General features: G+C 45.8%; 1 protein-coding gene across 8 annotated transcripts in view; it reads left to right on the top strand.

Annotated features, from left to right (window-relative positions):
- Positions 1–25,735, top strand: part of IL31RA (interleukin 31 receptor A) — an 87,034-nt gene extending 61,299 nt beyond the window's left edge. For 7 of the 8 annotated variants that reach the window (XM_075932446.2, XM_075932445.2, XM_075932443.2 and 4 more), the window contains 4 exons: positions 6,494–6,634; positions 14,573–14,666; positions 16,869–16,947; positions 23,762–25,735. In XM_075932446.2, the coding sequence (XP_075788561.2) occupies positions 6,494–6,634; positions 14,573–14,666; positions 16,869–16,947; positions 23,762–24,376 (929 nt within the window). In that variant the 3' untranslated portion in view covers positions 24,377–25,735. Of the gene's footprint in view, positions 1–6,493; positions 6,635–12,296; positions 12,644–14,572; positions 14,667–16,868; positions 16,948–23,761 lie in introns of those variants that run through there. The other variant, XM_089779388.1, reaches the window with a different exon arrangement.
- Positions 25,736–26,912: the final 1,177 nt, after the last annotated feature.

Raw genomic sequence — 26,912 nt, 5'->3', positions numbered from 1 at the left:
TAGAAGCTAATCAGATTGGTCAGGCACAACCTTCCCTTCATTAATCCATGCTGACTATTCCTGATCACCTTCCCCTCTTCCAAGTGCTTCAAAATGGATTCCTTGAGGATCCCCTCCATGATTTTTCCAGGGACTGAGGTAAGACTGACCGGCCTATAGTTCCCCGGATCATCCTTCTTCCCTTTCTTGAAGATGGGCACTACATTTGCCTTTTTCCAATCATCCAGGAACTCTCTCAGTCTCCACGACTTTTCAAAGATAATGGCCAAAGGCTCCTCAATGACATTTGCCAACTCCCTCATTACCCTCAGATATATTAAGTCCGGACCTATAGATTTATGTACCTTTAGCTTTTTAAAATAATCCCTAACCTGTTCTTTCCCCACCAAGGGCTGTCCACCTTCATCCCATATTGCATCACTTAGCGCATTAGTCTGGGAGCTGACCTTGTCTGTGAAGACAGAGGCAAAGAAAGCATTAAGTACATCAGCTTTCCCCACATCATCTGTCACTAGGTTACCGCCCTCATCTAGTAGGGACCCCACACCTTCTTGGATCACCTTCTTCTTGCTAACATGCCTGTAGAAACCTTTCTTGTTATCCTTCACATCCCTTGCGAGCCGCAATTCCATTTGCGCTTTCGCCCTCCTGATAACTCCCAAGCATTCTCGAGCAATACATTTAAACCCCTCCCTTGTCATCTGTCCAAGTTTCCACTTTTTGTAAGCTCCCTTTTTGTGCTTAAGTTCAGCAAGGATTTCTCTGGTAAGCCAGTCTCTTCTCCTCACACCAGCACTTGCTGTGCATTTGAGGAAATGGAGGAGGTGTGGGGCAGCCTGCTTGAAACTTCAGCATGTGGGGGGGTGGGGAGGGAGGGGCTGCTGCCTCCCCTGGGTCTGCCCGGGTGGTGGGGCCAGGAGCTGCACTCATTCCAGGGAAGCCCTCCCTGCGACATCACTGGTTTGACATCCCCACACACACACATCCCGCAGCACAGGGGTAGGGTGGGGCAAATGACACCAAGGATGCAGGAGGGAGCACCTGGCTCCAACTGGTACCTGTTTCACGTGAGGTGTCTGCACACAGCTCGGAGAGCTGGTCTGGCAGGGAAGGTTGGCGCTTTTTCACCATCTGCCCCCCTTCCCACGCCCTCTGAGCAGGAAGCCAGAGCTGGTGCTTCAGCCTCCCAGCTGTGAGAGCTCCCTGCTGTTTGTGTGAGAGGGGGTGGGGAGGGACGCTGAGCTGCTCCCCTCCCTATCCCGCTAGGGGAACAGCAGCACAGTGGTGCATTGGCCACAGGCTTTTCCTGCTGCTGTTGGCCGGCCAATGGGAGCAATAGGGACATGAAGCCAGGTAAGTGTCTCCCCTCATGCCTAGACCTGTATATCCCAATCTCCCTCACCTTCTCTCCCCTCCCCTCTCCCTGCCAAGATCCTGCATCCCCATATTGCTCCTATACCCTCTCTTACTCCTGCACCCTCCCTCCTGGCTAAACACTCTGCCCCAAGCATCCTCCTGCACTTCCCTTGCTCCTGTGTCTCCCCACTGGCCAGACACCTACCCCCCCTTTTTCCTGCATCCACTGTTGCTCCTGCACCCTCCTTCCTGGATACATACTGTATCCACCCTTGCTCTTACTCCCTCCCCTATGGTCAGACACCCTATTCCCAAGACTGCTTTTGCACCCTATCTCCCACCCAGGCCTCACCCCCTCCTTCACTTCACCTCCTGCCCAGATCCCATACCCCCATCCCTATCCCACTCACTGGCAGCACTGTCCCACACACTGAATCAGAGCCAATGGGGGTCCCCAAAATCCAGTAACTCCAGAAGAACCCCAGAAAAGTAAATCTGGTCTATGGGAAGCCCTGAACCTCAGTCCTCCCTGTCCCATCCCCTTGCCCTGTGGGGCTGGAGTGCCAGAGGAGTGAGGTGTCTCAGGTGGAGGCCACATCAGTGAGGGTTGGGGGTTTTGGGGTAGAGTTTTTTTGCTTCTCACTTGTGTGGTTCCCAATTGATTTCTCTGTGGGTTAGTGGCTCCCAACACAAAAAAGGTTTCCTACCCCTGCCATAAACAAAGAAAACATTGAAATCTTTTGTGTTGGACATAAATTAATATTTTACTTTATTTAAAATGAAGTTTGATAAATTAACATGAGAAAGTTAAAATGTTTGATCTGTTCAATAATTAAAATTAAACTGTTCTCCCTAGCTGCAGCACTAGCAAAATGGCTTGGGCATAATTATGTAATTAATGGTGAGTTGTGACTGGTGGTCCACAGAAAGGGTTGCATGGAGCCAAGTGGTCCACAGGCCAAAAAGTTTGAGAACCACTGCTGTAGTGCAATAATGGTAGTCTCTGTCATCTTTGCTTCCACATGGAGATAGGATCCAAATGTGGTGGTACATAGGATATGATGGCTCTTCCCTCCCTTCCCCCACCTATGGAAGCTCATATTTAGGGAAACTTTGGCAGTAGTTTCACAACACAAATGTAAAGAATCAATTATTTAAAATCTTGTTAATCCAGTCATCACTGTGCATGAACACTATCATATACCTCACCCAAATCGCAGTTAGTGGAGGTGCTCATTAGAGCAATAAAATGGCTAAAGGCTGGGTCAGAATGGATTATAAAGGGATAGATCCTCTTTGTTTTGAGGAATCAAATGTGACGCTTGGGAATAGTGGGTTTCAAATTTTTTTGCCCGTTCTCGGAAGAATGATTAATCCTGCTCTCAGCTACTGGATCAATGTGGTGAAAAATTTGTGGGTCAGAACTTGTGGTATTTGCTATCTACTTGGTGGGTTTTTACTGTAAAATAGCTGATCTGAAACTTTTCCCATCCACATTTGCTGTTACTGTAACATCTTATGAACATACTCATTGTTTACAGTTGAACTCACAAATTGTCCTGTTATCACAACAGATGTTTCTATAAACCAAACATTTTTCTAAAAACAAACTTGGCTGTTACCAAGATAGCCAACCAAGCCTCTAGTCATTAACGTGACATATTAAAGCGGGGTACTTATGAGCAGATTGCTCAAGTCTTACGGCTTTGTAACAGCAGGTAAGTAGCAATGCTATGCTCAGAATTCTATACATCTGCTGGCATCAGTCAGACGCAGAACTAGACAAAAGGGTCACTGGCCCCTGCAGTAATGTACTATAGAAGCAGATGTTTTCTAAATGGGGATAAACTTGTTTTCAAGCTTCTAAAATGGTATTATAAACACAAGATTGACTAAATAATTACAAATTATAAATTGGCAGTGACCCATTAATGAAAAAGTATATTTATTGGAGTTTCAATATGGGATTTTTTTTTAATATTAAAAAATCCCCTTTCTAGAGCTTAGCGTCACAATGTAAGTTTTTGGTACGATCCTCCTACCTCCCTCAAGAATATGGCAATTATCTATATTGTTACTATTAGAAGTAGTCTGCAGTAGTATATTTTGAATCAACTCCTGTCAATTGCTTAAAACCGAGTCAAAAATAGTCTGTCTTGTGTGCTCTGTAACTAATCAATCCAAGAATCAATAATTTAAGCTGTCAAATTGCTTTTCTTAATTTAGTCACCCAATTGTGTTTCTTTTATTAGACTTGTTTGCCTTTTTCCTCTTGCTAAATAGTTTACACTCAGTACATTTTCCTCTTCCGAAGACTGGCAGTGCAGCCATTCTAGCATATTTATATTCTTCTGACAGTGTCTTCTTATGATCCTGTGCACTCACACCTTTTATATCATAAGCTTCTTTTAGACACAGCACTATTCCCAGACTTCTGGCATCTGCCCTGTCCTTGCCTATCTTATAGACAGGTAATTCTGTATTCCACTGCTTTGCATCATTCCCTATTTCAGAAATACTTATGTCAACACCATTGTCAGGCATTTAAGGCATTCTAGCCTTTTTTTTTTAAGACCTCAAACTAGTGGGTTCTACTGGAACTTCAGTTGCCTCTGGCTGCTCCTATCACAGTAGGGGCCAAGAGAACACTTGTCAATATATAAATGGAAGAAGGAAGTTGCATCTATCCCCATCGTAGGTAGACCTCTCCACCAGTGTTCCCTCTAAGATTTCATTTGAGTGGAATGTGTTTTGTCTTGTGCACCAATATTGAGATCATGCACGCTTGTTCAGATGTGTGCCATTGTAGCACCTAAGTTATAAACCTCTCCCTTTTCCCCTGTGCTGCCATGTCTCCCACCCTCCCCATCTGCACCAGGCTGCTGCCCCCCACCCTCGTCTACTGTCCTGGCTTTGGCTCTTCTCACTCCTCTCAGCTCACCTGGGACTTGCCCCATCTCCCCATCTTTTCTGATCCCTGCACCTGCCCTTCGCTTCCCCCCCGTGCCCACCCCTCCTCTAATCCCCCTCCCCATCCCTTGTCCTAACACCTCCCTCTACCCACCTGCCCTTCCTCTCTCCTCTGCCTCTGGTGCCAGTCCTTCCCCTCCACTACCATCCCCATTTCTGCCCTTTTACTTCATCCCCACAATCTCCCTATATCTTCCCTTAACCCCTGTGCCCTCCTGGTGCCTCCCCCTTCCTTCGCTGCCCCTGCCCTCCCAACATCTGTGCACCTTGCCCTCTTCCTCCCGGTGCCCACCCCCTCACTACCCCCTACCCCAGTTCTCCTCGTGCCCCCTGCACCCTCACACATGACTTGCTCCATCTCCTGCCTTCCTCATGCCCACCCCTCCTTTTTCCCCCTCTTCTCCTGGCACCCACTTCTCCCTTCTCCTCTTCCCCGTTGCTTCTTCCCTTTCCCAGCATCACCCTGTCCCTTCCTCCTCCCACCCCCACTGACACTTTTCCATCCCCCCTCCTCCTGCCCTTTTCCCTCATTGTCTCCTCTCGGCCCTCTGGCATTTGACTCTCCTCTACCCTGTCCCATGGTGCCTTCCCCTTTCTTCTCCTGCCATAGCCTCTTCCTCTCTCCTCAGCACAAGCCCCTTCCTTTCCTTACCCCCACTTTCCTTTTAGTTATCACTCTGCCCCTTCCCTTCTGCCATCCTGACACCTGCACCTGGTAGCGGGGCAGCATGGCGGGTGGCTGTCCTGTGTGCTGGGGCTGGAGCCAGGGTCATGGTGCTATTTTGAGTACTGCATCCCCACCCCAGGAGCAGCTGCACTGTGGTCCAGCTCCAGTCTCAGCACATGAGGCAGCCATTCGCCATGTGGCCAGTCCTGGAAGCAGCTGGGGCTGTGTGGCGGCAGCTGGGACCAGGACCGCGGTATTAAAAATAGCACCACGGCCCAGGCTTCAGCACCAGCAGCTGCCCCGTGGGCCACGTGTTGACTGCCCAGCTGCTCCTGAGCTGTGGCAGCCACCTGCCATGCACCCCATCCCTGGAAGCAGCTGGGGCTGCAGCTGTGTGGTTCTGCTGAGGGAATGGGTGGGACTGAAATTCTTGGTGCACTCCCAGGCAAGCGTGTACCTTACAGAGAATCCTGCTCTCCACATGTACTGTTGCTTTCTTATCTCTGTCTGGCTTTATGCAGAATGCTCACTGGAGTGGTGCCCCTGAAGACCATCAAGCTTTCAAGACAATTCTGATCCTCTCTGACTTAAACATGAGGGTCTCATCTTGTAGGTGGGCTAGTGGCAGACTACAGAATCTCTCACAGAAACAATTAAATTTCAGGATTGTGAAAATTATACAACACAGAATTTACCAAATATTTAAAAATCTTAACTTCTTAACCAATTCGCTTATCCCTAAAAATTTCATTCCGCAATCCCAGTTAATCTTTATACTTTGGATAGTCTAACAAAGGAAATTATACAAACATGAACAATCATTATTATTATATTCCTTTAAGTTCTTCTCTGATGTTTAGTCTGGCCTCCCTGTGTTAGTGATCTAAATATTTTCTACCTTTACCCTTTTTCTGTAATTCTCTGAGAGCTCATAAACTAATCTTTTTTGTCTATGTCAGTACTTGGATGGAAGACATCCAAGAGATATCTAGGCGTGGCATATAATGGTATTGTCAGGTACGTAGGATGGTAATCTTCCTATTGAGTCTGGACTGTACTGGACTCTGTGGTGATAATGCTGTCTTTTAGTTCAGGCTTAAAACCAAGGTTCTACAGCTTTCAAAAGCAGAGATGTCATAGTACTTTTATTAAGGGTAAAATATTGACTCTGGTTATTATATTTTACTTATCTAAACTCTGTGGTAATTTTCAGTTGGATATAGAATTATTCACTTTTTGTCCTGACTGTGGTGGTGCATTGCTATATTCTGTTTAAGAAGTTCAGTGTTCCATACCAACGATGCCCTTAATTATATTGTATTTCAAAATGTCTCTAAAGCATTTTGAGATCCTTCTGTGTGAACAGTGTTATACAAATGCAAGATTGTAGTAGTAAACACTTAATTTGTATATCTTTTTATTTATAATAAAAATGCAAGATTGTAGTAGTTAATGCTTAATTTGTATATCTTTTTATTTATAATATAATTGCCTGAAAAGATGAAACTGTGATGTCAGATGTTATGCAATACAAATTGAAGTCTCTGCAAGCAAACACTCAGTATACTGCATATGTCATGGCAGCCACCAAAGCTGGTGGAACCTATGGAAACAGAATAACTTTCAGCACATTGAAATTCAGTAAGTAATTTACAATACTCACTGTGATTGCTTTTACAGTATTTGTGTATAAGAGAGGTTTTTTAAAAATTCAGACATTTCTTCGGCCAATCCCAATCTACTTTCCTTCTGACTGTTTGAACACATTGAAGAAAAATAATAAAAGAATACTTTGAATGTAATTAAGCTCATTGGAAGACATTGGAAGCCATAGCAACAGAAGATTAAAAACCAAGGGCCCAATACTGCAATTGTTAATGCATAGACAGAATGCTGTGCTCACATGAATACCCACTGGAAGACTGTGTCTCTGTACATGCAGAAGACTACCTCTGTGATGTTAATTACAGGATTGGGGCCCAATAAATCACCAGAAGAGGAAAATATTTCTTAGAAAGTAGGCTCAGAATATTTATACATTGAGATTTCTTATCTTTTTTCCCCTTCCCCTCCATATGGAACAACTCCCTGCTAACAAAACACATTTTCCTCTGAATTGAACTTGTCCAATAAGGTACTGAGTACATGCTTGTGGCTAAAAAAAAAAAAGATCTTTTTCCCTGTTTTCCTGCTGCCTATATTTGTCTCTTCCTTCTAGGGAGAATGTAGAATGGCTAGGAATCTGAAGTTAAAATGGTTATATCAAGACGTTAACTGGAAGAAACAATGAAGGCCAGCCTTTCTGCTGGCAGAAAATTTTGAGACTTCCCCCATATGTATCTGACTTACTGTTCATTTTACAGTGTGCAGGAGGGTGGCACAGGAGCAGCAGCTGGAATAAAGCAGAAGCTAAAATTGGAAGCAGCTGTTTTGAGATCCTGGGAAAGGTCCATCACATACACCACTGCAGTTGTGGCTAGAGATAGGCAAACCTTTTTGAATTAGGAGATTGTTCACCAAAATATGTTGTTTTGGTTGACCCAAGACAGTTTTCAAATCTGACTAGATTACCTTCAGCTAAGAAAAAGTTTTGTAGGACAAGCTTCAGAAAATTCTCAGTGTGAGTGTTTTTGTCCTTTTATAACCTTTAGCTCAGTGGCTAGGATGCTTGCCTGGCATGTAGAGGACTCAAACTTGAATCCACACTCTGGAACAAGGATTTGAACTCAGATCTCTCACATCCCAGTTGAACAGTGAAACCACAAGATAAAGGTTACTTTGGGGTGAACACTGCCTAATATAGAGGAAAGTTTTGAATCCATATCTCCTGCCTCCCAAGTTGAGTGTCCTAATTTCCAAACTACAGCGTCAGAATCATGCTTTTCTTTGGTCCAGTAAGTAATTTAAGTATTTATACAAAGTGGACCAGCTGCAACAGAAGATACTGAGAGCAGCCTACTTCAGATTAGCATGTATTCTGGTAGTTGTTCCTGTAGGAATGGAAAATACTGAGTTTAATTTACTGCTCCAGCAAGGAGAATCAAACCTGGATTGACAACTTCCCAGGAAAGTGCCCTAATCACAGGACCAAAGAGGGGATATGCCCAGAGACACTTTGATGAAGCTACCTAGACTTTTCCAGATTGACAGATTTTTAACATTTGTTGGAAATGAATGAAAAAGAAGTTACTCACCCTGTGAAGTAACGATTGTTCTTCGAGATGTGCCCTGTGGGTGCTCCACTCTAGGTGTTGAGTCCCGTCCCGGTGCCGCACCTTGAAGACTTTTCATAGCCGTGCTCTGCCGGCTCACGCATGCGTGCTTCCTCAGGATAGCGTTCGTGCCTTTGATCAGCTGTGCCTGAGCCGGCAACCGTCGGTTCCTCTCACTTGCTCATCTGGAAGAAAAAATAAAGAACAATTCCGGAGCGAGGAGGAAGGGCGGGTCGTGGAGCACCCACGGGGCACATCTCGAAGAACAATCGTTACTTCACAGGGTGAGTAACTTCTTTTTCTTCTTCGAGTGGCCCCGTGGGTGCTCCACTCTAAGTGACTCTGGAGCAGTATCCAGAACAGAATTAGAACACTCCAGAATCAAGACTACCAGCACGATTAAGTACTGCTGTAGTCACAGAAGAGTCTGAAACAAATTGACCGACTATAGCATAGTGTTTCATAAGTCACATTAGAAGACCATGTTGCCGCTCTGCAAATGTCATGAAAGGACACTCCACTCAGGCCATAGTAGTAGCAACTGCCCTAGTTGAATGAGCCCTCGGAAGAGAAGGGAGAGGCTTCCCTCGTAGCGAGTGGCACATGGATATACATGAAACTATCATTCTCGAAATACGCTGAGAAGTTAGAGGCTGTCCTTTTGAATGGCGTGCTAATGATACCAGCAAACTATCTGTTTTCCTAAAACCCAGTGTTCTGTCAATGTAAAATGCTAAGGATCTTCTCACATCCAACATATGCAACTGCGCTGCTTGTGTTGAGGTATGGGGTTTTGGAAAGAAACATGGTAAAATTACTGGCTCATTTATGTGGAATTCAAAAGAAACCTTTAGGATAAACGCTGGATGGGTCCTCAATGTCATCGAGTCTTTAGAAAAAACTGTACAGGGAGGTGAGGCCATAAAAGGTGCTATCTCACTTACTCTGCGAGCCAAAGTGAGGGCTAAGAGGAATAGAAGTTTGACAGTAAGTAAGTGTAACGTCACTGTAGCCACGGGCTCAAAGGAAGGACGAGTCAAAGTTTCTAGAACTAGATCCAAATTCCATAAAGGCGGAGGAGGCCTCCGCGGAGGATGGAGATTCGAGAGCCCCTTCAGAAATCTTTTTGTAGTAGGGTGAGCGAACAAGGAAACATCCCCATCCTTATGATGGAATGCATTAATTGCCGCCAAGTGTACTTATAGAGATGCAACTACCAGGCCGTTGTCGTGCAGCTGCAAGAGGTATTCCAATATACAAGGTAGGGTTGCGAAACGAGGGTCTACATTGTTATCCGCACACCATTCTTGGAATTTGGACCACTTAGCCGTATAAGTGGTTTGTGTAGACTGTTTTCTACTATGCATCAACACTTGCTTGACTCACTGAGAACAGGATTGCTCGGAGTTGGTAAACCAACAAGCATCCATGCCGTGAGGTGCAGAACTTCAGGTCTTGGATGACAGAGATCCGTTGCCCTGGGTCAATAAATTCGGAAGAGAAGGCAGAGAGGATATGGCACTCTCACTGACATCTGGTGGAGCATTGAGAACCAAGGCTGATGAGCCCGTACCAGGGCTAGGAGGATCACCCGGGCTTTGTCTGTGTTGATTTTTTCGAGAACCCTTGAAATTAAGACTACTGGGGGAAAGGCATACAGTAACAGCCTCCCCCAGTGGAGAAGAAAGGCGTCCCCCAGCGAGTGACCGCCTATTGTTCAAAAGCCAGGACATTTCGAATTGAGTTTTGTCGCAAATAAATCTATGGCTGGAAATCCCCATCGAGCAAATATACGAGTCACCACATCCATGTGAACCTCCCACTCATGGTTGTGTGGGAAAACACCTGCTGAGAGAGTCCGCTATTAAGTTGTCGACACCTGGAAGATACGAAGCTGTTAGAACGGTGGTGTTGTTGATACACCAATTCCATAAACGGATGCTCTCTGCGCAAAGAGAACGGGATCGGGCACCTCCTTGTTTGTTGATATAAAACATGGTCGCCGCATTGTCCATTAGAATCCTGGACGTTGTATTCTGAATGTGCAACTGGAAATGCTTGCAAGCATGCCGCACCGCTCTCAACTCGAGCACATTGATATGCAGTAGCATTTCTTGTGACGACCAGCATCCCTGGACCGTGAGATTGCCCATGTGAGCTCCCCAACCCATCAGGGAGGCATCTGTAGTTATTTGTGTTGTAGGTTGCGGACGATGAAATGGAACACCCGTGAGAAGATTGGCCGGGTTGGCCCACCACTATAGGGACTCCCGGACACACTGTGGCACCACTATCGGCCTCTGAACACTGTGTTTCACCAGAATGTAAACCCTGGCTAACCAGTGCTGGAGGCAACGAAAACGTAACCTTGCGTTGCTCATTATGATGGTGGCGGCAGCCATATGCCCCAACAGCTGTAGACAGAAGCATGTGGGAATTGTTGGAGCATGCACCACAGTGTACCAGGTCTTCGATTACCATAAAATGTTCCATTGGTAAATATGCTTGTGCCATGGTTGAATTGAGTCGTGCACCAATGAAAATGAGGTTTTGGGATTGAACTAGTGACAACTTCTTTACATTTATGAGAAGGCCGAGAGCAACAAATTCGTCGGATACTGTCTGAACCATATGGCACGTTTCCATATACGTCGTGCCCCTGAGGAGACAATAGTCTAAATAGGGGAATATTGTCATCCCCAGTCTGTGTAGGTGGACCACGAACACTGCTAATGTTTTGGTGAAAACTCTGGGAGCACACGCTAGTCCAAATGGTAGAACCCTGTACTGATAGTGCTCGTCCCCCAATTGGAAGCGAAGAAAACGTCTGTGAGCCACGTGAATCGCTATGTGGAAATAGGCGTCTTGCAAGTGGAGGACTGCAAACCAATCCCTTTTGTTCAACGACAGAATAATAGTTGATAAGGTTACCATCTTGAAACTATGCTTTTGAAGGTGCTGGTTTAGCTTTCGAAGGTCTAGAATGGGTCTCCAGCCTCCCGATTCTTTGGTGTGTGGAAAATATCGGGAATAAAAGCCTTTTCCCCAGAACTGTTTGGGAACTCTCTCTATCGCCCCGATGGTGAGCAAACGTTGAACTTCTTGCTTCAGCAGTTACTTGTGAGAGGGGTCCCTGAAGAGGGACGGGGTAGGAGGAGTGGTAGGGGGAATCGAGAAAGGGGATGGAGAGGCCAGACTGTACTACCTCTAGTACCCATCTGTCTGTGGTGATGTCGGACCACTGGTGATAAAATGATCGTAGGCGATGGTGAAAAAGATGAAAAGTTTCATTTTCCGTGTTGATTATGGGCGGTTGGCTTGCATCCTCGACAAGCAAGTCAAATCTGCTGCTTAGTCGACAACTGATTAGTCGAATGGCTCTGTTGTGGCTGCTTGCGCTGAGGGCGTTGCCTAGTATGCTGGTTGTTGAAGGGACGTGCTTGCTGTTTAGAAAAATTAAAATCGTATCTCTGTTGGTAAGGGAAATAACGTCTACATTTGAAGGAAGGTGTGTACATTCCAAGTGTACGTAGAGTGGTGCGTGAGTCTTTTCCCGAGTGAAGGACTTCATCGGTGTTTGCCGCAAAGAGCTTAAGCTTGTCAAACGGTAGATCCTCAACCTGGTTTTGCATCTCCCTTGGAGCCCCTGCTGACGAAAGACATGATGATCTCCTCATGGTGATACCTGTAGCAGTGGCTCGAGCTGCTGTCAGCCACATCCATGGCAATCTGTAGTGCAGTGCTACATGATGCGTACCCTTCTTGTACTATTGCTTTCAGGAGTGGTTTCTTGTTGTCTGGGAGATGGTGCAGTAACTCTGCGAGTTTTGAATAATTATCAAAATTATGGTTCGATAGATGGGCCGAATAGTTTGCAATGTGTAGTAGCAGTGTGGCTGAGGAGTAAACTTTCCTACCAAAAATATCTAATTTTTTATTGTCCTTGTCTGGAAGCGTATTTCTGTACTATGGCGCCTTACTCCTACGTTGTGCTGCATCTACTACCAATGAATTAGGCTGAGGGTGATTGAATAAAAAGTCCAATCCTTTCGCCGATACAAAATATTTTCTGTCGGCCTTTTTACTCGTAGGTGTAACCAGTGTTGGGGTTTGCCATAGCTCATCTGCCACTTCCATGATCGCGTCATCAATCAGTAACACGACCTTTGCATGTTGTTGTGAGCAGAGATTTTTCAAGAGACTGTACCTTTTAACCTGAACATCCGCCAGCTGTATTTCCTGCATGCCTGCCACTCGTTTGAAGAGATCCTGAAAGTGTTTCAGATCATCTGGTGGGGAGATGTCACCTGGGCATATCGCCTCATCCAGGGAAGACGAGGAGCAGTCTGCTGGAGAAGTTTCCGGTTTAGGGTCTTCTGCTTCAGACAACTGTCCCTCTTCCGGTTCGGATTGGTCTAGTTGAATCGTTGGACTCTTAGCTGGAAAAGGTGAGTCTAGGTGTTGTGATCATGAGGTAAGTATTCTGCTGTTGGTGGTTGGCAGATGTAGGAAGATCCCCTACGCGATGATGGTGTATGGTCACGCTGGGGACGATCGTCATATGATCTATGATAGCACTCATAATACTGCTCAGAACGTGACGGGGAGGAGTGTCGAGAGGAGCGTGCACTACCATATAATAGATGCAACATGGAGAGCGTCTAACAGACCCATACCTTGAAAATCGGGAGGGTGAACGAGATCGTGAATGGGACCAATGTGCCTCTAAATACACTGCGTCCCTATAATTACGCCAGCTGTACGTGATCCGTGAAGGAGAAACATTATAGTCACGATAGCGACCATGCCTTCCTGGTGAAACAGCTGGAGAAAAAGACCTGCCCCTATAATGGGTTTTTGACAAGGACTTCCTAGGTCTTGAAGCCTCATCCATCCCCACAGCCACAAGGGAGCCAGGAACCGAGTGGAAATGAAGCAGTGCCGGGGAAATCAGCTGTTGCTGCACTGATGCCGGTGCCAGTAGAATGCCCAGTGCCGGGGTTAACAGCAGTGCGGAGTCTGAGGCATTGAAGTGTTCTGCCTCGGATACCGGTGCCAGAGGGGACGGTGCCATTACTATCATCAGGGCTGGTGAGGCAGGCGCTGTTACAGCCGGTGGCGCTAAAGCCGGTGCCGAGTGGCTGGTCAATTGCGGCACCGGCGCCTCTGTCAATTTCAGGGAGTGCACAGCTGAAGCCGGTGCAGACTTGCCAGCCAGCTGCGGCACCACTCCCGATGTCGGCGCCGAAGCCGCTCTCACTCTGGGCAGTGGGGGCTCTCTCATGCCAGCCCCAGCAAGTTATCTGGATCCGCTGAGGGTCACCTTGAAAGTCCCTGCCAATGTTGTGGCTGCCGCAGGAAGAGAGCACGTTAGGGATGGCTTTGATATTTTTGAGACAGCTGGTCCCGGAGAAGCCGCTCTCCTCTTATGCTCGGAGGTTTTTGTGGCTGCAGGAGGGATCGGGTCAGGCTGCAATGCCTTGCCGAACTTTAACATCTTTGTCTTCATCTCCCGCTCCCTCCGGGCTCTTGAGGTTAGCTTGCGACAATGGGTGCACTTTTCAGGGACATGAACTTCCCCCAGGCACCTGATACAAGTATCATGGCTGTCAGCTGTTGGCATGCCTTCACGGCACACTGAGCATTTTTTAAAGCCAGTTGATCCAGGTATTGTCAGCACAGTTAGAGAAACTGAATGCCTGTGTAATCCCCGTTGTGGGTAGTCAATTTCACCACTTTAGTGCTTTGCTGCAGCGCTTCTCAAAGAAAAACGGTTTTGAGAGGAAAACTTCTTTTTTTTTTCTTTTTAAACAGAACAACAAGTAACAGGAACACAACTAACACTAAACTTGAACTATTTACAGATAGAAAACTATCTAAAAACATCACTGAAGAAAGAGTTCAGGGAGCTCCGACCGCGACCTGAGGCGGTTGAGAGGAACTGAGGGTTGCCGGCTCGCGCATGGCTGATCAAAGGTGCAAACGCTATCCTGAGGAAGCACGCATGCGCGAGCCAGCGAAGCACGACTATGAAAAGTCTCCGAGCCGCGGCGCTGGGATGGGACCCGACACATAGAGTGGTGCACCCGCGGGGCCACTCGAAGAAGAACTATTTGTTTCGATTTTTGTTTGTTTGCTATACAAACCAAAAAATCTGTTGTTTACCCAACTCTAGTAGTGAGTAGTTTGATCTGCAAAATACACATTACTTAGCACAATTTATAAAAGATTTGGTTGTCACATCTTTGACCAACTGACAATAGAAACATGCTAATAGGGTGGCTCTATTAGTACAGTCTGAAATTAAAAATTTGCTCTGTATTGTAATATACTAAGAAATGTTTAAATGCTTGTTCTTTCTCAAAAGGTGATGATGACCTTATTTTTATAACGATACCATTTGGACTCTGTATGCTTCTTCTGTTAATCCTAGGGACAACCTGTACTCTAAAAAAACACATGTGAGTAAATTTTTGTGTACTTGTAAAAAGAGAAAATAATGCATTTTAACACATAAAAGGCTAGTATTTTTATTCTAAAACTGTTCGCTTGTTCAAGATTCAAATCCATATCGAGTTAAGGAAATGTACTGATTTGTTGAAATTTATATGTTTAGACTCCGAGCCTGCAAAAAGCGAAGTATTTCCCTAACTTTACTCATATTAGCTTCAGAGGGTAGCTGAGTTAGTCTGTACAGGATAAACTTAAAAAACAGCAAATGGTCTGGTAGCATTTTATAGACTAACAAAACATGTAGATGGTATTGTGAGCTTTTGTGGGCACTGCCCACTTCTTCAGATGACTGGAGTTTTGAGTTTAGGATGTGTCGACCCATTTTGGTTTTGGGTCTACACATCCTAAACTCAAAACTCCGGTCATCTGAAGAAGTGGGCTGTGCCCATGAAAAGCTCATGATACCATCTACATGTTTTGTTAGTCTATAAAGTGCTACCAGACCATTTGCTGTTTTTTAAGTTTACTCGTATTAGTAGTTCATAGGCTTCAGAGGAACTTAAATGTGAATAAAGTTATACACACATGTATGGGTTCAAGGATATAATTGATACTGGCAGCAACTCTGTTTATCTTTTTAAAGCACTCACAAAGCTGATTTTAGCTATTTTAATTGTTATTAAAGTGGTTTTATGTGCTTTTGTATATATAAATTAAGGAACCAGCTCTGCTCTATTTTGGCTGGGAGCGCCTACTGTTCAAATTATGTTGCCATGTAAATTCTAATTTTATTTTTTTTCTGACTGCCACAGACAGCTGGGTGTTGATTTGGAAATAGTTTTTTTTTTTTTTCTAATGATCAGCCTATTTCTCAGAGAAGCTTGATGGTGTTCAAGACACTAAAGGCATATTTTTTTTGAAGAGTTAGCTAAAATGTCATCCACACACACAGTGGCGGATTTAGGGCAAGGTGAGCAGGGCGGCTGCCCCGGGCCCCACGCATGCGCCGTGTCAAAGGGTTCCACGAAATTTCGCTGCCTGGGGCCCCGCGGTGCTGCTCTGGATCCCGCGGCACTCTCATCCGCCCCTGCACACACACAAGCTCTTCACTCAAGTTGGCTTGCATCTTGTGGGTATTGGTAAGACTATGGTTTTGGCACAGGTATTTTTATTAAAAGTTATGAATGGGATACAGGCAATAATTCACAGAAATATACACACGGTGTGCAGTTTTCACTCCATCAATACAATTAACCAAGGTCCCAGGCCACAGGTGACTTGGTGTAGCTAAGTTACAGGTGGTGGGGACCAGGCTTCAGCTGAAGCCAAAACCTGAACCCTGCCACCCATAATTCTTCTTTGTGCAGGGCCCCCGACAGTGGCCCTAGCAACAGCTGTGCAGAAAATGGTATTTTCAACACTTTACTGTAGATTTTGAAGGGAAAAAAAGTTATTTCTTGTTTGTTCCCCCACCCCCCAAATCTAATGCTTGGAAATTTCAAGGACTTGCAGACATCTCATAAAATTATAGCATCCGTGACAGTCATAGCTTTAGGTATAGACTCCAGCGCAAGCCAGCACAGCTCACCAGTTGCTAATAAAACCACACTCTGGAGTTCCTGTATTGTTGTTCACTGTGGCTGCTTTCTCTTGAGCTAGGTTAACTTTCACTTGAGCTAGGTTAACTCAAAGGAGTTAACTTAATATTTGAGGACTTACCTTAAGAAATAACCCAGACTCACTTCAAGCTTGATCCTGCCTTGAGGGCGGGGGGCTGGACTCGATGACCTCTCGAGGTCCTTTCCAGTCCTATTATTCTATGATTCTATGATTCTAATTTAGGCATGTTATAAAGATTTGGGTTTTTGTAGCTTGAATAATTACAAATGTACCTTCATTTTCAGTATTTAGTGGTAAACATTGGTTTAAACCAAAAATTCAGGTTTTAGGTAACACATTGCTACTGCTTTTAAACAGTTTTTCTCTAGCCTAGAAGAATTGGCTTGAGGGTAAGCAGTGCCCCTTATAATAACTAGATAACAAATATAGAGGAACGATTTCCCTTGATAAATGTTCACCATTGTATTCCTGGCTAAACATGTTCTGCATTTAATTCATTCATGTACTAGTACAGCATTCCTATGAATTCATCATGTCAGTCATGATACAATTCCTACACCAAATGGCCAAATTGCCTTTCTTAATTGCAGGGTGAAAAATGTTTGTTGGCCTGATATACCAGATCCTGCAAAGAGTATTGCTGGGAAGTGGCCTACTGACGTGCATAAGGTAATATAAGTTTGATGTTAAGAAAAACAAATTTGTCGTGGGTAAATCAGTAAAATGTTTGATAAACAATTGAGGCATGATGGACTAGCTTCATTAAATCAGTAATGATTTTAATGATGCTCTAACTGGATGAATTTGACTATAGGTAAAATTCTTTCATAGATACCTCTATAGGCACCTATATTTACTACTTTCTGATATTGCTAGATATGTTGTGCTCATGTAGTTTGTTTTTCCCATCTTGTCTCGAAGGAGATGTTAAGTGGGCCAGTCATCTCTGAAGTAATTTACGTATTCTTTCCAGATTACAACATACCTTAATGTTTACATCCTAAAATATCAATCAAAGTAGCAGGTTTAAAAAGATAGCATTTTTACAAGACAAAATTTATAGAATAGGTGTAAACACACCATATTAATAAAACTGTCAGATGTTTACACTTGTGGGAAGTTTTGTTGCAGAGAAAGATAAAAGATAAACTTAGCAAAAACTGACAAAACACCCATGAAAAATGTCTTAGCTTGACCAATCAAGGGAGATAACAGGTATGCAGGAGTCTGAATGCCTGCTTCTGAGAAGGTCTTAGAATGCTTCTTTGCAGTGCTAGACCTAATGATAAGCAAAATTCACATCTGTATAGGGTACCATGAAATCTGGGTACCATGAAATCTGGGGCGTCAAACTGCCACAAATTCATGGTGCTATAGGCAGTGGCAGGTGCAGGCTCCAGTGGTCAGCCCCATGCCTTCTCCCCACCACATGCTTTACTCAGTTCAGCTCTCGCTAACCAGCTGTTTCCCCTTCTAGTGGAAGGAGAAACACTGCTCATGCCCTTTGCCACTCCCTTGCACCTCCTACTTCTCCCCCCTGCCATCAGGTCAGCCAGTCTTCCTGCCTTATTCCTGCCACTTGCAAAGTTTTTACCCCTACAGTTCTTGAATGTAGGCCCCCCCAGTGTGTGTGTGCAGGTGCTTGGGCTGCGTAGGGCATCAGGAGTGGTTGGGATGGCCCTGTTTCTTTGTCACCCTTAGTTCTCAGTTCTTCCAGTGATTGCTCATGTCCATTCCATGTAGATGTGCGCATGCTGCATGCACGCTGTAGTTATTTGGGAGGGGTCAGGATTTATTGCTGAGGTGTCCTTGCAGGGCTCTGGCTCCGCTGATGATGATAACCAGAAGGCTGCTTGCATGTGTTCACAATTATGTGAGTCGTGTCGACTTGTGCACTTAGTCTGCACAGCAGATCCCAGGAGAGCCCCCAAAGACCACAAACCAGATAAGGATGCCAGGCCAGGTTTATTGTTAAGTGAAGTACAGTAATAGTTGTCAGTAGACTCTATATGTATCCCGTAACAATGGAATGACTCAATCAATGGAAAATTTCACTAGCCCTCTGTCATTAAAAGACTGTCCCCTCAAGACACCACTTTATATACAGGTACTACCAACTTACACATCACTGCCTACATGTCAGGTTGCCACCCTCTGGTGTTGTCTGGTTACCATCCTCTAACACTACTTAGATGCCACCCATCACCCTGCACCTTGTGGTTTGATGAGATCATCTCTATCCATTTTAGACTCTTTCCTGAACATGGGTCGGTATCTGTGAAGAGTGGATACCAAGGTCTTTTTTAATAAGCTGGTGGTACCAAGTGCTTTCCACTTATGACCAGTACCAATTACTTTGCTACACCTGGGTCTATTATCAACTACTGTTTTGCATTCTCAGCCCTGCTCGTGCCAAGTTCTGTGAGCAGGGGCCTGCCTCTTGCTCATAGCTTAGCTTTGCTTTGTTAGCCATGTTTTGTCTGTTGTTAGGTAGGCCTCAGTCCAGACCTGTGCTATATGGACTTATGTTCTAGGCCTTCATCTTATTACACACACGTCATCGGAAGTTTTTTCCTTAGCAGTACCCATTGGACCAGCACGGGAGCCCCTTGAAGTGGTGCCGGTATATCAGCTAATATATATCCCTGCTGGGCCTCCACCACCTTGGTTCCTTCTTACCCCTCGTGATGGTCACTGGAACATGCCTTTGCTCTGCAAGTGGCTCTTAGCAGTTCTTCTCGTTGTTTCACTAGTTAAAGAGTTCGCAGTTATTGTTTTTATCTAAGGTTTTATTAGCTGTTAAGTGTTGTTCTTAGTTTTCAGTGCTCAGATGTAGGGCTTACTTTGTGTCCCTGGTGCGCCTGGTGGGACATGCCTGGACCTCACAGCTTCAAGCCTTGTGAGAAGTGCCAGAAGCCTATGCCCTGCAAGGACCCTCACGTAGCCCATCTTAAGTGCCTGGTAGTGGCCCACTTGCCCAAGGGCTGTAGGATCTGCAAAGTCTTCAAGCCGTGTACCAAATGGGAAAGGGAATCTCGCTTGAAGATTATCCTCAAGGAAGTGGCCTTACGTATGGGACTGGCGTCCAATCCGGCACTGGCAACCCAGAGCGCATTGGTGTCAGTGAATGAGGCACCTAACTATTCTTGCGCCTTCCCAGGGCCGTGCAGGCCTCGGCACAGGTTGCAGTCCCGGTGCCTTAGAAGAAGAGGAGACCTAGCAGGAGCAGGTCTCCCTTGAGGCATGTGCCCTCTGTGCGCTCTCAAGTGGAGTACATGGCACCAATGGGCACAGCACCAGGACCTTTGTGGTTGGATCGGCACTGTTTGGGCCCATGCTGTGATGCCAGCCAGTGGGGGGTCTTTCTGGAGCCCTTCATTCTGGATTCCTTTGAGACAAGAGAGCTAATTGAGTGATCTCTTCCCCAACCCCGGACCCAACCAAGGAGCAAGGATCCAGATAGCACTACCCCATGGCCTTGGCACCTAGCGCTCCAGCCCCAGACACTAGAGGGTCCCATTGTCCTAACATGGTGCCAATAACCTTGACTCCAGTCCTGGGTGTGGCACCGACTCCACCCTTGGCACCGGCTGTAGCCCCCCACCCCTTCTCAGGCACTGGCACTGACATGGGAGTCAGCACCAATACATGGGCCTAGGGTGGCACAGGCTGCAGCACCGGGTCCGGCAACCAGCAGCCCTTCTCCTTTCAGTGCATCAGCACTGCAGCTGGCCGTGCTTTTGCCTCCTTCTTGACACTGGGGGGAAAACAGAGTAAATGGCTCAGTACACCCTATCCAGGAGGTTGCCTGTTGTCACTGCTACTGCACCACCATGGTCAACCTCAGAGTATTCAACAGACCGGGGACTCCAGGTCTCGATCCAGACATCAGTCTTACTCAGCATCGTAGTGCCTCAGTGCACCACCAGCAGTGTCAGTGGCCTCCACTTACACCGGTGCTGGTGTTACAGCAGCATTGGCCACAATGAGGTGCAGGTGCTAACCCAGTGGCTTGGGCCTATCATCAGTGTCAGGGGGCAATTCTATCCAGACCAAAGTAGGTCTTCTTGGGGCTGAGGGCTCCACCCTTGGCAACTCTGCTGACCTGCTCCCCAATGTTGGGTCAGTCCCTTCCCCTTGGCCAGGCTTCCCCAGAACATCACCAGGAAAGGGGGCCTCCCACTACACAACCCATTACTGCGGCCTCTTTGGTGGTCTCACAAGCCCCATTGCAAGCTTGGGATCCAGAGGCAGTGGGCATGAAGGGATCCTCATCCTCCTCGCTTGATGAGACACTTGGTGTGTCTCTCTCTCCCTTGCATGGACATGAGGTCCCATCAGGAAATCCTTCACCAACTGGCTCAGAGTTTGAGAGTCCAGGTGGAGAGGATGTCGGAGGATTCAGACCCTACAGTCAACATCCTGCAGGCCGACACCCCTACCAGAGTGGCTGTGCCGATTAATAAGACTGTGACCAAGATCACAAAGTCTCTGTAGCAGACCCTGGCCTCTATCCCGCAGATGGACAAGAGGGTTGAGCAGAGGTATTTCATTCCACAGGAGGAGAATGAATATCTATTTTCTCACCCACTCCATGGTCCGTGGTTGTTCAGGCAATGAACCAGAGGGAGAGGGAGGGTGAGCCAGGCACCACCCGTAAGCGTAGGGACACCAAGAAAGTGGATCTTTTGGGCAAAAAGGCCTACGCGTCTGGGGGTCTTCAACTTCACATAGCAAACCAGCAGGTTCTGTTGAGTCACTATGCCTATAACACCTGGGCAAACATGGGCAAGTTTGCCGAGTTGGTCCCTAGGGAATCTAGGTCTGAGTTTGGAGCCCTAGTGGAAGAGGGCAGGGTGGTCTCCCAGGCTGTCTCCAGACCATCCTGGATGCGACCAATGCAGCTGCCCGTACTATGGACATGGGGCTGGTTCTGCATTGCAGCTCCTGGCTGTAGGTATCTGGAGTGGCCCCTGAGCTCCAGACCACCATTCAAGACCTCCAAACAGACCAATATCTGCATGGTCTTAAGGACACCTGGGCTACTTTAAAGTCCCTTGGAATTCATGCCCCGGTTAATCATTGGTGTTCCCTGTTGGGCAGGAATGCCTGTAGGCCCTCTCAGCAGGGCACCCATCCCGATTTTTCCCACCAAAGGAGAAATAGCAATGGGAGGAATGGCAGACTCCGATCCCACCCGGCCCCAGACCATGGACAGGGCCCATCCAACAAGCCCCCAGACCTCCATCAAGGGTTTTGAGGGTATGCTCAAGGACAGCTTACCAGCCATGCCTATCCTGTTCAAGGATCACTTATTCTCTTTCTACCAGACTTGGGAATACATCACCTTGGACTGTTGGGTCCTGGAAATGGTAGGTACACCATCCCCTCTCTCCCTCCCATCCTCTTACCCCATCCCTCTTCAGGGGAGCCGCCTTCTGGACTTGCTTACCACCAGGTGAACCAGGAAGTGCCTGAGGTTCTGTTCCCTCATAGGGCTGGAGCAGGGATCCCTAGGAGATGCCTTTCTTACCCCCTGGCCCGAAGGTTTCCTTTATGCCACTTTTCCCGCTGGCCCACAAGGTTTGGGAATTCAGGGCATCCCTGATCCTCATTGCACTGGTTCGGCCCAGGCAGCACTGGTTCATGTCTCTCCTGAGCCTGTCCTGTGAGAGACCGATCATGCTCCCATTGGTCCCGGACCTCATTGTGGATCCCAAAGTACATGAAAGGGTTGGACAGACTTTATCTGCATGTTCGTCAACCCATCCTCTAATGAGACCTCAGCCTGGTCCTGTCCAAACTCGTGGGCCTCCCTTTGAACCTTTGGTGACATACTCGCTGCTGCACCTTTCTTGGAAGGTGCCTTTCCTGGTGGCTATCATGTTAGCCAGATATGTGTCTGAGCTAAGGGCCCTCACCTCAGACCCTCCCATACACAGTTTTTTTTAAGGCTAAGGTCAGATTATCGGCCTTCTTTCCGAAGGTGGTATCTCAATTTCATATGTCCCTAGATATTTCTCCCGCTTTTTTTATCCCAAGCCCCATGCTTTGGGTAAGGAGCAGGCATTATACACTTTAGATGTTAGGAGAGCTTTAGCCTTTTATTTGGAAAGAACTAAACCCTTCCGTAAGTCCCCACAGCTCGTTGTAGCAATTGCAGAGAGGCTGCAGGGGCAGCCCATGTCTGCACAGAGGATCTCTTCGTGGATCATGTCCTGTATCAAGGAGTGTTATGGGCTGGCTGAGGTGCCCCTCCCCTCATGACCCACTCCTCCAAGGCTCAGGCCTCCTCTACAGCATTCGTGGCCCAGGCCCCCATCCTGAGCATCTGCAGGGCTGCCACATGGTCGTCAGTCCACACTTCCGCCAATCATTATGCACTGGGTCATCAGGCTAGGGAGGACACAGCCCTAGGGAGGGCTGTCCTCCAACTGGCTGAAAGTTAAAACTCCAACCCTGTCTCCTTGGGTTTCTGCTTTGGAGTCATCTACATTGAATGGACATGAGAATTCACTTGAAGAAAAAATGGTTACTTAACTTCGTACCTGTTGTTCTTTGAGATGCGCTGCCTCATGTCCATTCCAAATCCCACCCACCTCCCCTTTGGAGTAGTCAGGTAAGAAGGAACAAAGGGAGTGGAGGGCCAGCTGGGCTATATATTAGCTGATATACTGGTGCCACTCCAGCGGGGGCTCCCCAATGGGTACTGCTAAGGGGAAAACTTCCAACCACGTGTGCATGCGTTGTGCGCACACCTACGTGGAATGGATATGAGCAACACATCTCAAAGAACAACAGTTATGAAGGTAAGTAACCATTTTAAAAAAAATTTCCTAGGCTCTCTCAGCTTTCCTGTGGAGGACTAAGAGAAAGGTTCTTCTCTGAATGCCTGTCTCTGTGTATTCTACTTTTGGTGCAAATATATTTGACATTGGAATCTTTGGATCAGCAGTCTCTGTGCTTTGCTTTACCCGTGTCCCCATCTTCGCCACCCAATGGCACAAAGAGCAGAGTCAGTCCAACTCACCTGTTCCTTTTTGGATCTTGTCATATTAACATATCTTCAGCTTTGTCACTAAATCCATTTTAATTTGTCTCTGTAGCATTCTAAAAGGGCATAACTTGGGAAATTTTGCTTGTAGAATTACTGATCATCAGATGCAAAATGGCTATTTTCTAGCCTGATTCCTGGCACAGTTTGAGTTTGCAGGGCTTGACAGTTAGAAAACAGTCAATTTACCAGTGAACTGTGAAAATTTGATATGGAATCATTGGGACAATAAATATGGTACTTCACACTGCCATTTTCATACGAGCACTGTAGTTCAAGAGAAGTGCATGCCACGGTTTAATTAAATGGCTTCTTAAACGTAAAGACTTGAACAGAGCTGAAGAGACAGGTACATTTTAAAAAGGTCTTTGTAATGTACCTTCTTTTGTAGTGATATAAGTTTCAAGTGTCTCCTTTTTGTGCTGACAGAATAACCCATCTCTGAAGGAAGTACAGTCTGAGGATGGGACAGTACATCCCGAAGACATCAGTGTTTTGGAATCATGCTTTCCTGATGAAGACCATTCTGCATTATTAGTGAAAGGCCATGAGAACTATGATTCTAAACATACAAATGTTTGTATAAAGGACATGGATAAAGAACCTAACAAGATTTTATATGGTAAAGCACATAAAGTTGTAAAACCACTATCACTATCAAGTCCATACATAGTTACAGAGCAAACACTGCTTTCAGCTTTGATGCCTACCAGAAAAATCCAAAATCAGCAGCTAGAAATATCAAGAGAGGGCTTATGTGAGTCCCAGCATTCTTCAATTGAGAATTCCAAAGAAAATGAGAGAGACCAGGTTCTAGAACCCACAGATTTTAAAGAAGAAACTAAAATCAATCCATATCTGAAAAATTCTGTTACTACAAGGGAATTTTTAATTTCTGAGAATTTGCCAGAATACAATATGGAAGCCAAAAAACAATTGGTTGTCTTAGCCCCTTTGCAGCAAAACACTATAGGGCAATCATACGTGACACTGAATATGTTTGGACTGTCCACAGCCGATCAGTGCATACCTGCAAAGTCATGAGGTATTGTGCTGCTGTTTTCTCTTGGAGAGAGTGTTGCCTTCCCTACATACATCTGTTGGCATCACTTACTTGACTGAAAATGCCCAATTCGTTTGAAGTACTTAGAAGGAATTAATGCATTTCATCATTGGTTAATTTTGAAATAGGGCCATCCCTACCAATTCTGGTGCCCTATGCAGCCTGAGCACCTGCACCCCCTTCCACCTCTGCAGGGCGGAGGTGGCGGCTGTGCTTAAGGACTTCATATTATTGTTTTCTTTAACAGACGTAGAGAAATACGTGCCAGTGGTAAGGCAAAAGAATCTCACTTAATTCTTCTTACCGCTTCCCTTCCAATTCATTAAAACAAATTGATCTCTACCATGACAGCAGCCATCAGAGCAAGCAGGGTGCTGATTTCATTCTTATCAATCTTTTCCTGAAGTTGGCTTTTGCTAAGGTAGTGTATATTTTCTGAAACATAGTCAGGATCTTCAAATCCCTTCTGTTCGTCTTGCTCAAAGTTACAAGAACTAAAACTACTTTCCCTTTCTAGCTTCCCTTCACTTTTGTTGTCAATTCTATTTGTAGTGTATTTCCTATTTGTCAATTTGCCACTTCTGCCATCTGGTTTGGAAGTCATGCTTGTGGTTACCTCCTGACATTCCTGCTACTTCTCTACATGATGCACTGACTACCTTGACTGAAATGGATGCAGTCACTTACATAGAAAAAAGCATTGAGTCTTTATTCAAGGTAGTGCATCTTTTCTAACTAAAGGAAAATGCTGAATCAAAAGGTGTGGTTAAAGGAGTTCCTTGAAATCTGGTATCAAATCAAAGATTATCACATTTACACTTAGAATTTCTGGAAATTATACTTGGAAATCCTAGAATCTTTTGGAGCATGCCATATTTAGAAATGTGTAGGCAAACAGGACTCAGTCCTGAGCTCCATTTTGCAGTACAGAACTTCAGTGCGTTCAGAAGTGTTTCTCTTGAAATGGGTCAGAATCAATCCCATAGAGATTTCTAACAATAATTAGATGACTTGCAAAAAAAATAAAATAAAAGACCCCATCTGAGTTGGTCCATGGACCAATTAGAGACAGTGGTCTAAAACATAGGACAGCCTATACACTATAATCTTTATGAAATATTGGACTGCTTGCACAAATGCATCCATTGCATGAATAAGCCCAACAATCTGCAACCATTTCCATATAGTCTGATATTTGTGTATAAAAAAGCCAAGTAATTGTATTCACACAACTATTGTATCTAATGCACTATTTTAATCGAGTTTTTCATTTAGTTCTGAATGCAGCTGCTCTGTATCAGTTATTTAAAAAATAAATCAGTGAGAATTTTATGGCAGTAGTGATTTGTGTTGGTTGGTTGGTTTTTACTGTGAGAGCACGTGAATGCACATCCTTACATTTGCTAAGCAATGAGAAGTGAAGGATAAGTTTTCGTGAGACAGGTATAGAACTAGAAATTAGGAGATCAAGATTCTTCTTTTCCTGGCTCTGTCACCCTTTCTTGGATGAGTGTCTGTATACCTGTTTCCTTTTCTATAAAATGCCTATTTGTCACATGTATAGTAAGTGTATATTTTAAAGCACATTTTGATCTTTGGATAACAAGTTTCCATATAAGGGTAGAACCCAACCCAAAAGAGGTTCCCTATCCCTGATGTCAAGGGCGGCACTATTCTATTATTTTAATGGAAGATCGGAGGGGTCTGAGATGGATGTTGGGCGCAAAAAAAAAGGCGCTTGGAGTAGAGGTTTGGAGTGCAGGAGTGTGGGGTGTTGTAACCTGGGGCAGGAAGGGATTGTGATCTGGGTCAGGACGTTGGGGGTGTAGGTGGGAGTGGGGTACCAGGTGCAGGCTCTGGCTGGGAGGTGCTTACCTCAGACAGCTCCCAACCAGCAGCCAGTAGGACTCTCAGGACATGCTGTGCCACCACACAGCAGTTCAAGCAGCTGGCTGGTGGGGCCAGTGTGGGTGTCTCTGTGTGGCACATGCCCTGGAAGGAGGTGGGCTTCACACAGCATGGCCCAGTCAGCTCCTATTAGCCAGTTTCTGGCCAATGAGAGCTGCAAGGAGTGTGCTGGGGTGCTGGTGATCTCTTTCTCCCAAAGAGATGCTCTGCACAGAGATAACCCAGCAGTGGTCAGTGTGTGTCTGTGAGGCTGCAGCAAGTAGGGAGCCTGCCTGAGGGTCCCACTGGACTGAGGGACATTGGTGGCCAAGAAGATTGGGATGGGCCAGATCTGAATGTTTAGTGGGCTGGATCCAGCCCATAAGCCATATTTCGCCCACACCCATTCTAAGGGGTACATCAGCTCATCTCAATGTTTGCTTACATACAATTCTCTAATGTGGTCATACAAACTAAAATTTCATTACAAAAATTAATAGTCTAGTAGCACCTTCAAGACTAACAAAACATGTAGATGGTATCATGAGCTTTCATGGGCACAACCCACTTCTTCAGAAAGCTCATGATACCATCTACATGTTTGGTTAGTCTTTAAGGTGCTACTGGACC

This window comes from Pelodiscus sinensis, chromosome 6 (assembly GCF_052426305.1).
Source record: "Pelodiscus sinensis isolate ZL-2025 chromosome 6, ASM5242630v1, whole genome shotgun sequence".
NCBI lineage: Eukaryota > Metazoa > Chordata > Testudines > Trionychidae > Pelodiscus > Pelodiscus sinensis.
This window is presented reverse-complemented; position numbering and strand designations above follow the sequence as displayed.